The following is a 15,305-nucleotide window of genomic DNA, read 5'->3' on the forward strand; positions in this document are numbered from 1 at the left end:
CTACTTATGTAATTGAAGCATTTCTGACATATCCTCAGAACAGACAGATTCTTATCAGGACTTAACTACCCAGGGCAGGGCCCTCCTTGGATTTACTGAAAGTAAACACTTTGGGTATTCAGTCGCAGTTTTAATGACAAAAGTTGAAATCTTTGCCTAACATGAAGGTTTTTTCTTTGTCTCTAAATTTTGATTTTCCATGCTATCAGAGGTCCCATTGCAACAGGTAATTTGAGTGTTGATTGTATGTTTTCTCAGTTTGTAACTGTGGTGAAATGTATTTAAAATGTTGACAATTTTAAAATTAAGTTTACCTATAAGGTTCTTTCCAACTCAGAAATTCTGTGATGGTAAACTTTTTTTTGTAGTTTGAAAATGTGATCTTTGGATGTTGTCTTTTGTGTCCTATGCATATGACTAGGAATCATAGAATTTTAGAGCTGGAAAATGAGTGAGACATTATCTAGTGATTCTGCAAATGAAGAATTAAGAGGGCCAAAGAGGTTAGGTGACTCATGCAGTATCATAGCAGTACCTGGTGACTAGAACTCTGGCCACCTACTGCAGCACTAAAAATTAACCCAAATGTTTTTATCTGAAAATTTGCAGACTTCAGGCTAGGCCTGTAAATAAATACATAAGAAGTTAAAAAATATTTGAGAAAGGTAAGCTTAATATGCCACATTTGGGAAAAGATGTGCCTTACACAAATGTATTTGGTATAATAGAGAACATTCTTACATTATACCAAAATGAAAATTTTGAACATTCTCAAAATTCTTGAATTTTGAGACATTTATATTAAGCACAGTTTATTCAGACTCTCTGTAAACTGTGCTGTCATCCCTGCTGTTTTCTCCAAACAGAATCATACTTAAATTACAACTTTGGGGAGTTTAATGTTTCCTATTTTTGCACTCCTGGGATATTTTTCAGTGACTCAGAAGCATAAACTGACGCTGCCAAGTTAAGGCTGTGTCCCAGTGGGAGTGGCAGCATGTCTCTAGGACACTGGTGGGGAAAGCCCTCCTCATGCAGCTGCCTTGCGGAGTCTCACTGCTGGTGGTGAATGTGAGATCACACAGGGCCTGCAGCCAGGGCAGTGCATCTCCTCTCAGTCTCACTTCTAGTTTTACCTAGAACCAACCCTTGGCGATTGTCTGCCTCCTTGGCCAAGCCCCCCCACAATAGGAAAACTGTGTCTCGAGGTCGAATTCTATTAATACTTGAGAGGTGAATTTATAAACATTTAAGATGTTTTAGCATCTCTGCAGCCAGTGTCTCTGTAAATGAAAATTGTTTTTCGAAGTGGAAAAGTGTAAGGGAATACAAGGGCTTCAAAAAATAATCCTCTTTAGAAATAAGAATATTGTCAGGGTTAGGTGTTCCTAACTGTGGTTTCAAGCAGTGGAGTTAGTAAAATTCCAAAAGTTAATCGACTTCATATACTCAACTTTTGCTAGGACTTTGCGGAAACTCCTCAGGGATCCCTCAGAGTTAGATTAGGGAGATGAACCCTGTCCTAGGACAGTAACCATTCAACAGTTGGATAGCCTATTGGGCCCCACTGTCCTCAGCCTTTCCTAAAGTTGCCTGGGAACACCACTTTTCTGCTCCCTCCTTTTTCAGTATAGCCTGGAGACAATGATTTATTTATTCACTAGCTCTTTTAACAAATATTGATTAAGTAGGCACTGGTTCTGTTCTAGGGGTTGGAAAAACAGAAAATTAAATAGTGCCTTTGTCCTCAGGAAACCATCCATTTAATAGAGAGACTAAGATATGCCCTTAAATTCCTGAATCACCACTGCATAACCAGCACCTGTGGCTGTCATATAGGACTTGTTGAACAAGATAATTTTTGAATGAAAGAATAAATGACCTAATTGCTCTAATGTAAAGATAAATTTCTAAGAGTCAGCTAGTTGGGATGATTACAGAAGGATTCAAGGGAGAGATGTATGAAAGCATAGATCTAACTAGAGAAAACAGCACCGCAGAAAAATCAGCAGCAAAGGCTCAAAAGTAGAAATCTCTGAGATCAAATGGAGAATAGTAAATAATTTGCTGGAATGAAGAGCACATGGAAGGTAAGGGTGGTAATAAGGCTGGAGATATTAGATAAGGCCAAATCATACAAGAATTTAAACTATGTTTTTAGAAAATGGGTAGGCAATAGAAATTTTATATAGGAATGAGAAATTATCAGCAGCATTGTGCTTTAGGATTACAAATCAGGTAGCAGTCTGCTAATACATATTGGAAGGGAAAGGCCCAGAGTCACTAGTTGGAAGAATTGCAGGGATTCTTCATGAGCTAAACTAAGAGTTCAAGCTAAGATAGATAAACTAAGGAATGAGAATGGAAGAAAGGGAAGAAAGGGATAAACTGAGAAAGGGTGGTACTCAGCTGAAATTTGGCAACTGGTTAAACATAAAAGACAAGAGACAGAGAGGAATCCAAGATGAAAAGAGGCTTTTGCTGCAATTTTTTAGAAGGCGGCATTTGTATTTCCATTTGCAGGAGTTGGAGTAGCTTTGAGAAGAAAGGTGATTAGTTCAGTCTTGCGCACATTGAGCTGTAAAGGTATTATGGACAGGAAGATACCCTACAAACAGCTGGAAAGGTTGCACATGCTTAAAAAGAAGATGAGAACATGAGATTTCAATTCAGCCGTCATCTGCTTGGAGTAGACAGTTCAATCCAGGAGACTTGATAAGAATGTCAAGGGAGTGATCACAATAAAGGTGAGAAATGGACCGAGCATCAATCTCTGCTGAAACATCTCTTTGAGGAGGAGGAAGAGTGCCTTAGCAAAAGCAGCCAGTGAAATGGGGAGTTGGGGGAGACTTTCAAGGAGGGAATGGTGACATATCCCATTCTCAAAGAGGTCAAGTAGGGGTGAGGAATAAGAAATGGCTAGTGGGTTCGGAAACATGGAATCTGTCATGACCTTTACGTACTTTTTCACTTGACAGATCAGGGGATTACTTACATTTGCAAAGGACCTCAGATTAAGTGGTGGTGGTTCAGCATTAGTAATTAGAGATTTTCTTACGTACTTGGTAGGGAGAAATAGAATGACATTCAAACAGGTATAAGTTCCTCTTAAGAACCTTTCTGATTGGATTGTAGAGAAGATCAAATGAAAGAATCGTTCAATATTTCTTGGTGTCATGCCCGGCCCATAGTTTTCAATAGATGTTAACCTTTATGGTTGTCATCATTATCTAGAAGGGGCTTTTTTTTAGAATAAGGAAGAAAAGCAGTGCACATCTGTAGACAAGCGAAGAATCCTTTGGAGAGAGAAAGAGAAGGGTAATTCAAGAAGATTAGGAATAAACATTAAGGGTAAAAACAGAATGGTTAGCCCTGGAAAAGGGAACAAACATGTTTCTCTGAATTAGGAGAGGATATGTGAAGTAGCAGGGATGTTTTGAGCCTCAGTAACAGTAAGGAGGAGAGAGAGTGAGGAACTTGCATGCAATGACTTCTACCTTCTCATTACAGTCAGAGAGAATCTCAGCTGCAGATATCTGCTTAAGGTAGGAAGAGAGAAATAAGAATTGCTGTCATTTGTTTTGAGCTTTTGATATAGTAAAAACTGTACTAGACACTTTACCTCCTTTAATCCTCATGAAAATTTAGAGATTATATATTTGTATTCACATTTTACAAATGAGAAAACAAGTAAAAAAGTTAAGTAACCCTCCCAGAGTCCGCCAGATGATCATGGGAGCCCAGATTCAGAGCCAGCTGTGTCTTACTCCAAAGCCTGTTGCTCTTTATTGAAAGATACTCCACTAGTTTGAGATCTTGGAGGGGTACCCCTGCACTACTATCAGGACTACCCCTGATAAAGTCCTGTAGGGTGGTTGCTCCTATCCATCACCACAGTGAATATCAAAGAAGGGCCCTCTCATTTGAGGAATAACAGACAGTGAAATTGAAATGGACCAGTAATGCAAATCCTGGATCTCTGAGGGAAATAACAAAATGAGGCATAGAGGAAATATTTGAGTCTGGTGCCAAGACTCATCAGTACAAGAGAGAATGCCTAATGGGCAACAGCAGTTAGGGTGGGAAGAGAGAAGTACAAGGGGGTGTTTTGGAATTTGAGGGAAGAACTGCTGCCCTAGTTTTCCAAGGATGATTATTCAAGAGTTGCTCTCCCTTCACTTTCTCACAGCTGGCAGAATTCATACCTCTTAGTGGTTAGATCCCTTTTACCAGATACTGTAGGGCCAGTGCAGCAACCAGAGCCCCCAGCCAGAAACCCTGCCTCCAACTTAGACCAGTGTTCTGCTCTGGTGTGTAATAATCATATTCTAATTTAAATAGACTATTGAGATGCTACATTGGTATCTAGCCTTTTTTTTTTTTTTACTTTTAAGTTTTAATTTTATGTGCAGGATGTGCAGGTTTGTTACGTAGGTAGACGTGTGTCGTGGGGGGTTGTTGTACTGATTATTTCATCACTCAGGTATTAAGCTTAGTATCTGTTAGTTCTTTTTCCTGATCCTCTCTGTCCTCCCACCCTCCACCCTTTGATAGGCCCCAGAGTGTGTGGTTTCCCTCTATGTAGCAATGTATTCTCATCATTTACCTCCCACTTATGAGTGAGAATATGCAGTATCTGTAATAATGGGTTTTCTGCTCTCATGTTAGTTTGCTAAGGATAATGACCTCCAGCTCCATCCATGTCCCTGCAAAGGACATGATCTTGTTCTTTTTTATTTCTGCATAGTAGTCCATTAGCCATTTTTTAAAAGACAAATTAACAGCAACAACAAAAATACAGTTATCTCCACTCCTTACCCACCACCCGTCACCTAACCCAACTCTTTATATTTTAGTAATTGCCTTCCATAAATAACATTTTATCATGTCTTAATTAATTATGCATTCATTAATGTATTAATTATTGAATGCCCACAATATGACAAGCATTATTTCAAGCACTGAGGATACAACAGAGAGTAAATCAATATCCTCAGTGTTTTTATTTCATTTTTTTAAGAGACAGGGTCTCACCCTGTTGCCCATGCTGTAGTGTAGTGGTGTGATCGTAGCCCAATGCAGCCTTGAATTTCTGGGCTCAAAGGACACTCCTACCTCAGTCTTCCAAGTAGCTGGAACTACAGGTGCACACTACCACACCCAGCTTCCCTACTCTGAGCCTCCATCCTAATGGAGAAGAGAGGCAGTAATCAAAATACATGAAATGTGTAGTTATTAGATGGTAATTAATATATAGAGAAAAATTAAGCAGAGAAAGAAACAAGGGATTTGGGGGTAAAAGTTTTGGTAGGGGTAGAGTGGTCAGTGAAGGCCACCTTGAGAGATGGCAATTATGTAAAGCCTGAAAGCTGGTAAGAAATATACAGGTATACAGATGTCCCTGGAAAGAGTGTTCTAGGCAGAAGACATAGGAAATGCAAAAGCTAAGATTGCTCACCTGGCAAGTTCAAGAACAATGAGAAACTGATGTGGCTGCATAGAAGTAAGAAGACAAAGGACAGAGAGGACATGAGATGGTCAAATCGCCTAGGGCCTTGTAAGCCATTATAATGATTTTGTCTTTTAATATGGAGAAATATTCAAGGATTTTGTTTTAACTTCTTAACATAGAAAAATTTAATCGTATACAAACACAGAATAGTATAATGAACCCCCTTGCACTAATCACTCAGCTTTAACAGCTTTCACTTTGGGAGGGTTTTGAGTGAAGGAGTGATAAGACATGGCATGACATGACTTGAACAGGATCACTCAGGAAAATAAGCCATGGGGAGACAGGACACACAGAGGAAACATAGGAGCAAAGCTTAGGAGACAGATGATGGTGGCTGGAAACCAAGGGAGTAGCAGTGAAGGTAGTGAGAGGTGATCAGATAGAGGATATTTTTTGAAGATTTGAATTAATATTATATATATTATACTTTAAAGACGAATTTGAGAACACATGTAGTGTAGTAAAGAGGGTAAGAAATATAGAAAAGAGGCTAGACACAGTGGCTCATGCCCGTAAACCTAGCAATTTCAGAGGCTTAGGTGGGAAGATCCCTTGAGGCCAGGAGTTCAAGGCCAGCCTGGGCAACATAGCAAGACTCTGTCTCTATGAAAAAGAAAAACAAAATTTAAACAGGTGTGGTGGCATGCACCTGTAGTCCTAGCTACCTAGGAGGCTGAGGCAGGAAGATTGCTTGAGCCCAGGAGGTTGAGTCTTCAGTGAGCCATGATCATACCACTGTACTCCAGCCTGAATGACAGAGCAAGACCCTGTCCCCCCTCAAAAAAAAAAAAAAAGAGAGAGAGAGAAAGAAGGAAAAAGAAAGAAAGAGAAAAAGAGATACAGGAAAGAAATGGCACTAGAATACCAGTATTGTATATATTATTTTTTGTTTAAAAATCCACCCAACTGGCAAAAAAAAAAAAAAGACTTATATGTGAACATTTATAAGACAATGCATTCACAAATTACAAACTATCTGCTCTTCCCATGTTCTTTTGCAATGATGAATGATTAGGCCATGCAAATGTAAAGATTTATTGGTAATTTGCTGATGATTTAGTGACACCTGTTGAGGTCCAAGTTCCCAGCAATTCTTGGAATTAGCAATAGTGTGTTACTTCTTTCTCAAAAGAAGCATAATTTGTAAGCAGCTATATCTGATGTGGTAAAACTGAAAATTAAAATAAAAAAGGAAACCCTGAGTCAAAGTATGAGGGAAAAGATAAAACTTTCAGAGAAAAGTTATACATAGAGATTTTATTCATCGTCTCTGTGTAATTCACGAGAACTTCTTAGCTTATTTATTATGTCAAATGGCAGTTTGCTCTTCTACTCCCAGCCTGATATGAGCCATATATGCTGTTGGTCATTCAAAGGGGCACGAAACAGGTGAAAGAATGTCAGTGAATCAATGTACATCCATGAGTACTACCAGAAAAAGAAAAAAAAAAAAAAAACATGCCGTCAACAGTGGGTCAAAGAAGATTTTTTTCATGCCGTCCCCTACCTTACTGAGAATACCACATTTATATTCAGAAGACTCATAATGAATTCCAGGGTCCTCTGTGTCTTGGCTGTATGACTTTGGATTATGTCACTTTGTTACTCAATCTGTTTGAACTTCTGTTTTCTTATCTGCAAAATAGGGGTAATAGATCTACTCTGCCTCCCTTACAGGGCCTTTCAGAGGCCCAAGGGTCTTTACAAATAATAGAGAAGGAAAGAAACTGACACTTTAATAGTACCTACCATGTTCCAGGCACTGCGTAGTTCTTGCGACAGCCCTCTGAAGTCATGTGATTGGCCCTTTGGGTAGATGTGGAGTTTAAGACTCAGAGATGTTATCTAATTTGTGTAAGGCCACAGAGCTAGGAGGGGGAAAAGCTGGTGTTGGATCACAGACTGGATCGATTTGAAATGTCCTGCATAACAGAGAAAGAGATGAACTTTACTAAGCATCTTTTTATGCCAGAAACCGTGTTGGACATAATTCTGTACTGTCTTATTTGGTAAAGGTCATTCTGTCCTTCCTGGTTGCCCTCGTTGCTCAACAAGTAGTAAACAATAAAGCCTGACTGTTTTTCATCCCTGAGAGGAGAAATATTATTAAAATAGTGTTCTTTTTCTTTCTTTCTTTCCTTTTTTTTTGTGTGTGCCTGATAATCTGCCTTGCAACCTCACAGAAAAGAATGAATGCATGGTTTCATGTCTGTGACATGATTTTATAAGGAGCCTTACAAGGGGACAAGTACACCTCTACCACTTCTTATAACCATTCATGAGATCTCTCTTCTCACAACACATACCAGCAAAGCCAAACATACAAGGTGTTTACAAATAAGTGTCATCTACCAACACTGTCTAGGCAGAGTAGAGCTATGAAACACTGAGGAGACTGCACACACACACAAGAACAAATGATCATGTCACATGGTAGCACAGAAAAATGGGAAATGTGAATAGTTTGTGGAGGAGGACAGACCCAAGCTCAAGGATTGCCTGATTGCTCCATTTATGGGAACCATGGCAACCTACCTTATCTTCTGAGCCCCGATTCCTCTAGCTGTGGAATGGGGTATTACCTCTGACCCCACAGGGCTGTTGTGGGGATTATCTGAGTTAGCATGTTCCATAAAACACAGTAAGTTAGGAAGTATAGCTGTATCGGCTTTGGGAATTTAACAAGCAAGAGAAGTATGACAGTAATCGTTTAATTACTGAACCCTGTCTTCATACTGCGTTAGGTTGCATATGGTTTTCCTGCCTTGTTCCTTCCAGTCAAATTTCAAAAAAAGGAGGCAGTAGTGGAACCTTGTGGGCTAAAGTGGGGAGGAGGGTGTCATGGAAGATTCAGGTTTAGGTCTTCCTCTTGAAGAATGGGTACTTCTCGATAGGGAAGCAGAGGAACCACGCGGGAGTTGTCCGCTTGAAGAAAATCCTGAGACGTGGTAATGGGTAGGTCCAAGGAGGTCCTGAGTAGGACTATAGCACAGAGCCTTTGCATGTGCTGTTTTTCCTGCCAGGAAGACTCTCTAAACCCCTTGGCCTCACCCACACCCTTGCCTGGTTATACTCCTAGCCTTCTTTCAATCTCCACCCTCAGTACTCCCTCAGGAAGCTTTCCCTGACCTCCTGACCTGGTCAAATGCTTTTTATGTATCTCCTGTGTAAGCTCTTCTCAGTTACACTTTTACATTTATTTGTGAGATTATTCGATTAGTGTCAGTCCCATTCTTTAACTCTCCACAAGAACAGAGATTGTGTCTGTTCTGCATTCACCATGCATCGCTTCATCCCCTAATTTACTGCGCTGTGTGGAGCCTAGGAGGGGCTTTAAATACTCACTGAATAAATAGACAAATTTTGGTTATTAGTGAGGTATTACCTAGGTGGGAGAGAGGATTTGTATTTGGGATTGCTAATCCCATTAAGTGCCAAGCACTGCATTAACTCATTTAATCCTTAAAAAAACCTATGAAATCAAGTGTATTATTCCTTTTAACTTTAAAGACAGAGAAACTGAAATCCAGAGATGTTAACCATCTTCCCCCATTGACACAGCTAAGTGGTAACAGTCGGTCTTGAGCCGGGCAGCCTAGCTTCAGACTTCCTAGACTTTACCACATTGTTCTGCTGCTTAGTGCAGTAGAGGACAAAGCGAGGTTCACATGTAAAGTCAGGATAGATTTCCGTTTGAAAATTTTGTATTTTTCCCCTCCTCTTCTTCATTACCATCATCATCATCATCATCATCATCAATCACTTCACAAGAAAAGCTAAGCAGAAAAGAACTACTTCATGTGTCACCTCTTACATTCATGTTAACTCTATATTCTGCCAAAGTGATTTGGCCGAATTTACCCCAAGAGCAAAGTGGACATTTTCCTGATTCCTAGAAAATTCTAGACTGTGTCCTGTAACCACCTTTGAAGAACCAGCACGTACTTTATCCCAATGTGACAAAATTCTTTTAAATAAAAAGAGGTAATTTGACTGAGATTGGTATTATCTGAGACCCATTGTTTCTATGGCTTATTCAAAAAGCAGATCCAGTGTGTGGTCATCAGTAGGTATTGAGTCATAAAGCTCCTGGAATAAAGTCTTAAATTTCATCAAGAATGCCAAGAAGTCCTGGGTATCTCCAAGAATGATAGCTGTTACTATAATAACATAATTACTACTGGAAAATTAACAAAGCCCAATAAAATATGGCATGCAAAAAAGGATTTACCCTAGAAATAGAAGTGACCTAAATCAGTCATTTATTCCAGCCACCTGCTTTTAGATAAGATAATAATAATCTCAGGACGATCATATTGTTTAAAAATCTCTAGGTGGAAGAGTACCTTACAGTAATAAATTAATAATAAGACAAGTTAATGCTTTTAAACTACTGTTATTTGCTGGGCATTGTTGTAAAGGCTTTACATGCATTAATGTATTTAGTCCTCACAGCAACCCTTTGAGATACTATTATTATCTCCCTTTTACAGATGGGGAAACTGAGCAGTGCCCAAAGTCACACAACCAGGAAATGGGGAACTATCTTCAAGCCCAGCTAGTATGTCCCTAAAGTCCATGCTCTTACAGTGTCCCTGGGTAGCTGATTACTCAGTTTTATCACCTTGGTCTCCTTGGCTTTAATTGAAAGCTTAACTCTTTTTTTTTTTTTTTTTTTTTTGAGACAGAATCTTGCTCTGTCACCCAGGCTGGAGGGGCAGTGTCTCTATCTTGGCCCACTGCAACCTCCACATCCTGGGTTCAAGTGATTCTCCTGCCTCAGCCTCCCGAATAGCTGGGATTACAGGTACACACCACCACACCTGGCTAACATTTTGTGTTTTTAGTAGAAACAGGGTTTCATCATGTGGACCAGGCTGGTCTCACACTCCCGACCTCAGGTGATCCACCCATCTCGGCCTCCCAAAGTGCTGGGATTACACACATGAGCCACCACGTCCAGCTGGGAAGCTTAACTCTTAATAAGAGCCTGCGATGTTCAGACTCTTTGAAAAAAACCAAACAGACACAGTTGCTCTCTTTAAACTTAACTTTCAAAGGAGTAAAAGAAGTAAAAGGAAGACTGAATAAAAGGAACTAAGATCTCCGTAGAGCAAATGAATTTCTGAATCGATTGCAAACAGTGGTCTGTCATCATGGCATCCTATGAAGTATGGTCTCCCCCATGTTAGAGTGCCAGTGTCTTCATGTGCCATATACCTTACAAATAGTATCACTATTTTCTCTTGTCATACTTCAGTTTTCTTCTGAAAACTGTCAGTAGTCAGTATTTTGGAAAGTCCACAAAACCCAGGGGGCTCCCTGTCCGTTGCCCTGTGGTCTCTGTGAAAACCAGATGATGCGATGCTGACTTGGACTCTTTCAAATGGATCTAGCAGCACATGAGTCACTGGCAGCATGTTCAGTTCCTTTACCTCAGGGACTACCCAGTTCCTCATTCTTGCCACCCTTCAGTCATGAAGTAGTAGTATGAAAAATACATGAGTACTTTTTGAGGATACCTCAGACCTCTTTCCTTCAGTACCAGAGACTAATTCCCTCATAATGGTAACATCGAAGGGCCCAGTTATCTGACGCAATTGGGCTTTAATTATGGATTCCTTCTGGTGTCCTGTTTAAGTGGAAAGCCTACCCGATTTCACCCAAGTGAAGCATTACCTCATGCCTTGCTCTCTTGCAGTCCTGTGCTGGTGTCACTTAAAAGTGTAATTGCATGGTTTATTTCGTGTTATTTCACTCTTGATTTATTGCTGAAGAAGCCCCTGTGGGATATATCATAACAAAGACTGATTTCAGATGTCAACACCAAGAAACACAACTGGCATCAGCAATCTGTAGGGAGTATCTAGGGACAGCAGTCAGCTTTGGAGCAAACCCAGAACTTCTCATTCCCTGTCCCACATTTAAGGGCAGAGACTTTCTCCTTGTTAAAGGGAAACCACTGAATTCATAATTAGCTTTATACCCAGAGTGTTTTTAAATGTTATACCTGTTTAAGAAATTTTTTGTGCTTTGAGGTGGTCAAGATCAAATTTAATTAGAAACCCTGTTTGTGGTTGGCTTACTCTGGGAGCCCGGCTCTTTGAGAAGGAGTTTAGAAGGTTTAGAAGCAGAACTTTGCAGCAGTTTTAGCCAAGTACATGCATAGAGGCTTTGAGGTGGAGCTGCACAATTGATTGTAGGGGAGTCTATCCTTTGTTGACAAGTGAAGCTTCTCTCCCTGCAAACTCTGGGGAGTAATGCCAACTCTGATCAGCCTTCGACTCTTGGATGAAATATTGGGTTGGGGAAAAGTCCCTACTAAGAAAATCCTACCAAATCCCTGCTTCAATAAAATATGAATCCATTTAATGAAGTTTATAGTAGAAGTAGGCTAGTTGAAAAGGATTGTCTCTTTCCAAGAAGTATTATTGGCAGGTTTAGGGTCTTCCTCAAGTTTACATCATTAGGACTTCCATCAAAGAGTTATCTTTAGGTGTGATTCCCATCCTCCCTCCCTCCCTCCCACCCTTCCTTCCTCCCTTTCCTCCTTCCTTCCTTTCTTTTTCTTCTCTCTCTCTTTCTTTCAAACTGTGGGCTGCTTTTATAGGTTTATGCATTTCCAATTACTGTGTAGTTGAGAGATTTGGGGTTTAGGTTATGCAGTCCTTTAAAAAGTACAGTATGGGTCGGGCGCGGTGGCTTATGCCTGTAATCCCAGCACTTTGGGAGGCCAAGGCGGGCGGATCATGAGGTCAGGAGATCAAGACCATCCTGGCTAACATGGTGAAACCCCGTCTCTACTAAAAACGCAAAAAATTAGCTGGGTGTGGTGGTGGGCGCCTGTAGTCCCAGCTACTTGGAAGGCTGAGGGAGGAGAATGGCATGAAACCGGGAGGCAGAGCTTGCAGTGAGCGGAGATCATGCCACTGCACTCCAGCCTGGGCGACTGAGCGAGACTGCATCTCAAAAAAAAAAAAAAAAAAAGTACAGTATGAGCTAAGGAGATACGGTGACCAACTAATCTAGGTTTTGGCTCCAAAAGTCCTGTGTCCCAGAAAACCCCTCAGTCCCAGGCAAACCAGGATGGTAGTTCATCTTTTGAGGAGATTATAATGCATTTCCAAGTATTTAGCTGAATTTATCACAGGGTTCTGACTTGACAGGATTTAAGAGGGTTAAAATAAGGTCTTTTCTGTTACGTTAGTATGACTTTAGTCTTGGCACTTTCTCAAGGAAGGAATCTGGTCTACTATAGGGGGCTAGGTGACTAATAAGAAGAAAGGGTATATAAGTGTTTTTTGCTACAAATGTCGTTATCTCCATGCTATTTCCTTTTTATTGCTATTGTCATTTTAAAGACATACCAATAAAAAATAAATTACTTTAAATAGAAAACTCTAATTTTATCAACAGCAAAACAGGGGTGAAATCTAAGGATTTGTACTTAAGAAGTGCACTTTTTTGAACTGAAAACACTTACTATGACCTGAGCATATGTAACTCAATTATCAGAAGTCGCAGAGGGCTACTGAAGGCTCAGGTATCCTAAGAGATGACTGGAGGCCAAGTCCTCATGCTTGAGTGTTTGTAGCCAAACTTCAGAACCAGGTCCCTGGGCAGGATTCTGTCTAATCACATGGCACAGAGTCAGGATGGACTGTTTCTGCTTACCTCCCTTCTTCCTTTGATTCCCATCAACCACTAGTTTCCTTCTCATCAATCATTTACCCAGCTTTTGTGACCAAGAATTTTGATAAGGGTGCAGAGGAAAGCATGTTCTTGGTTAATAGGAAAGGAGGCTTCATGACAACACAGCATCCTCTAAGATGTGTTGCTCCAACTTTCACAATACATACTGTATTTTAAGTGGCCTGCTTCTTGGAGTGTATCTTCCCACTACACAAAACAACCACCATTAACATTTTCATTTACATCCACCCTGTCATTTGTTCATCACATACTTTTAAAAACAGGGCTGTAATCATGTATATACATATATGAATAATTTTATATTGTACTTTTTGTACTTACTGGCATATCATGAACATTTTTCCATGTTGCTGGAGAGTCAGATGTGCTGACTTTTGAAATGTGCTTCTTATATAGATCTGCAACTATGTGGGACCAGCAAAGGTTATTGTTCAGTTGGTCACAAATGGAAAAAATATCCACCTGCATGCCCACAGCCTGGTGGGAAAACACTGTGAGGATGGGATCTGCACTGTAAATGCTGGACCTAAGGACATGGTGGTCGGGTAAGTAGGGGTATATGATGCTGTTGAAGGTAGGGACAGATAGAATACGGGATGCAGAAACTTAGAATGAACAGGCTTAGGGACCTTTCTGAGACCCTCAAATGGCCTCAAAAAACTGTAAACTTGTGCTTTCATTAGGACTCCAAGAAGTAAGGTGACCACATGTCTAGATTTGCCTGAGACTGCCCAGTTTTCACCTGGCCTAATTGTTTATAGCACTGTCTTCTACTCTCAGAGGTGGCTCAATTTGGATGATCACTTATATGTGGTCACTTGACCTACAAGGTATTTGTGCCACTTTTAATTTTTTTTTTCTCCTAGAAATAAAGATAAGGACACATTTAAAGAAACCTAACTATAGCAGAAATCATCACTTTATGGATAGTTTTACATTCTTGATGATTTCTTCAGTGGATTTATAGTGTGACTATTTAGGGCTTTAAGTGAATGCATAAATATCATTTCAGCTCTCTGCTGCTTAGAAAGTATGCACAGATAAGAAGCCAAGGAATGCAAATTTATTTTGGCATTCGTTAGGCTTGAAATGGAAATAAAAAATGACATATTCATTTAACGGTTGATCAAATAAAACAAGCAATTTTTAATGATTGAAGTTTTATAGAAGTAATTTCAATCCAAAAGAATTAAGTTTTTAAATAAGACATATTTATTGTGCTAAAAAACAGAAATTTTCATCTTTCTAATACACTAAAATAGCACACAGAGTAATAGTATAGCGAACAATACAAACTGATATGTGCAGTCAATAATTCTAAAAATTGTTGTTTTAAGTCTTTCTTTGGGAGTCCTTAAATGCAAAAGAAGAAATTTTTAATTTTGTTTAATTTTTGAAAACATTTTTCAGGGTTTTCTAATCCTGGTTTAAATAGTTTGTGCTAAAATCCCAGTTAATCTGGGTTATTCACTCAAAGAAAGGAATTGTTTAAATCAACCATAATTAAGCTGATGGTTGCATTTCAGGCTTTGAATTCCGATCAAGTTTCAAATTGGTTGTTATTTTGGAGGTTGTGCTTTCATGTTCCTAGGTATTTCTTTGTTTGACTGTAAAAATATTTAAGTGTGAAAAACCTAGAGAGAGAGCTTTCTTTTAAGTCACTAAAATCGGATTCTTTTGATGTTAGGAAATAAAAGACTCTAGATTGAAGGAAGAAGCTTAAATTGATTTGAAAAATTAAAATGTGCTTTATATGAACTTGTTTCAACATCCTCTTGACAGACTGGCGTGTTTCCTGTTGTATGTCACAGTTTGTTCATCATGAGTTGTGGAATACACTTCCAGTTCCTGGTTGACCTAGGAGAGCTTTGAAATGCAGGCTAATTGTCACAGTTTTAGACTAATTGATCACTTAGTGTTTCTGCAGATCTATTCCAGTAGGCTTCTGTCAGTTTGAAGTTTATTTTCTTTGGTCTTGTTTAATCTGTATTATAATCGTATCCTTTAGAGGAAATTTTACATGAAGTTTTCTACTAATATTTATTATTATAAAACCTCAAATTTGGTGTTTCTGTGG

General features: G+C 39.5%; 1 protein-coding gene across 4 annotated transcripts in view; it reads left to right on the forward strand.

The window, feature by feature from the left end:
- Positions 1-15,305, forward strand: part of NFKB1 (nuclear factor kappa B subunit 1) — a 131,132-nt gene that overhangs the window by 56,923 nt on the left and 58,904 nt on the right. For all 4 annotated transcript variants that reach the window (XM_033214880.1, XM_033214881.1, XM_033214882.1 and 1 more), the window contains one exon: positions 13,625-13,773. In XM_033214880.1, the coding sequence (XP_033070771.1) occupies positions 13,625-13,773 (149 nt within the window). The remainder of the gene's footprint in view (positions 1-13,624; positions 13,774-15,305) is intronic.

Source organism: Trachypithecus francoisi, unplaced genomic scaffold, assembly GCF_009764315.1.
Source record: "Trachypithecus francoisi isolate TF-2019V2 unplaced genomic scaffold, Tfra_2.0 Lachesis_group1, whole genome shotgun sequence".
Taxonomy (NCBI): domain Eukaryota; kingdom Metazoa; phylum Chordata; class Mammalia; order Primates; family Cercopithecidae; genus Trachypithecus; species Trachypithecus francoisi.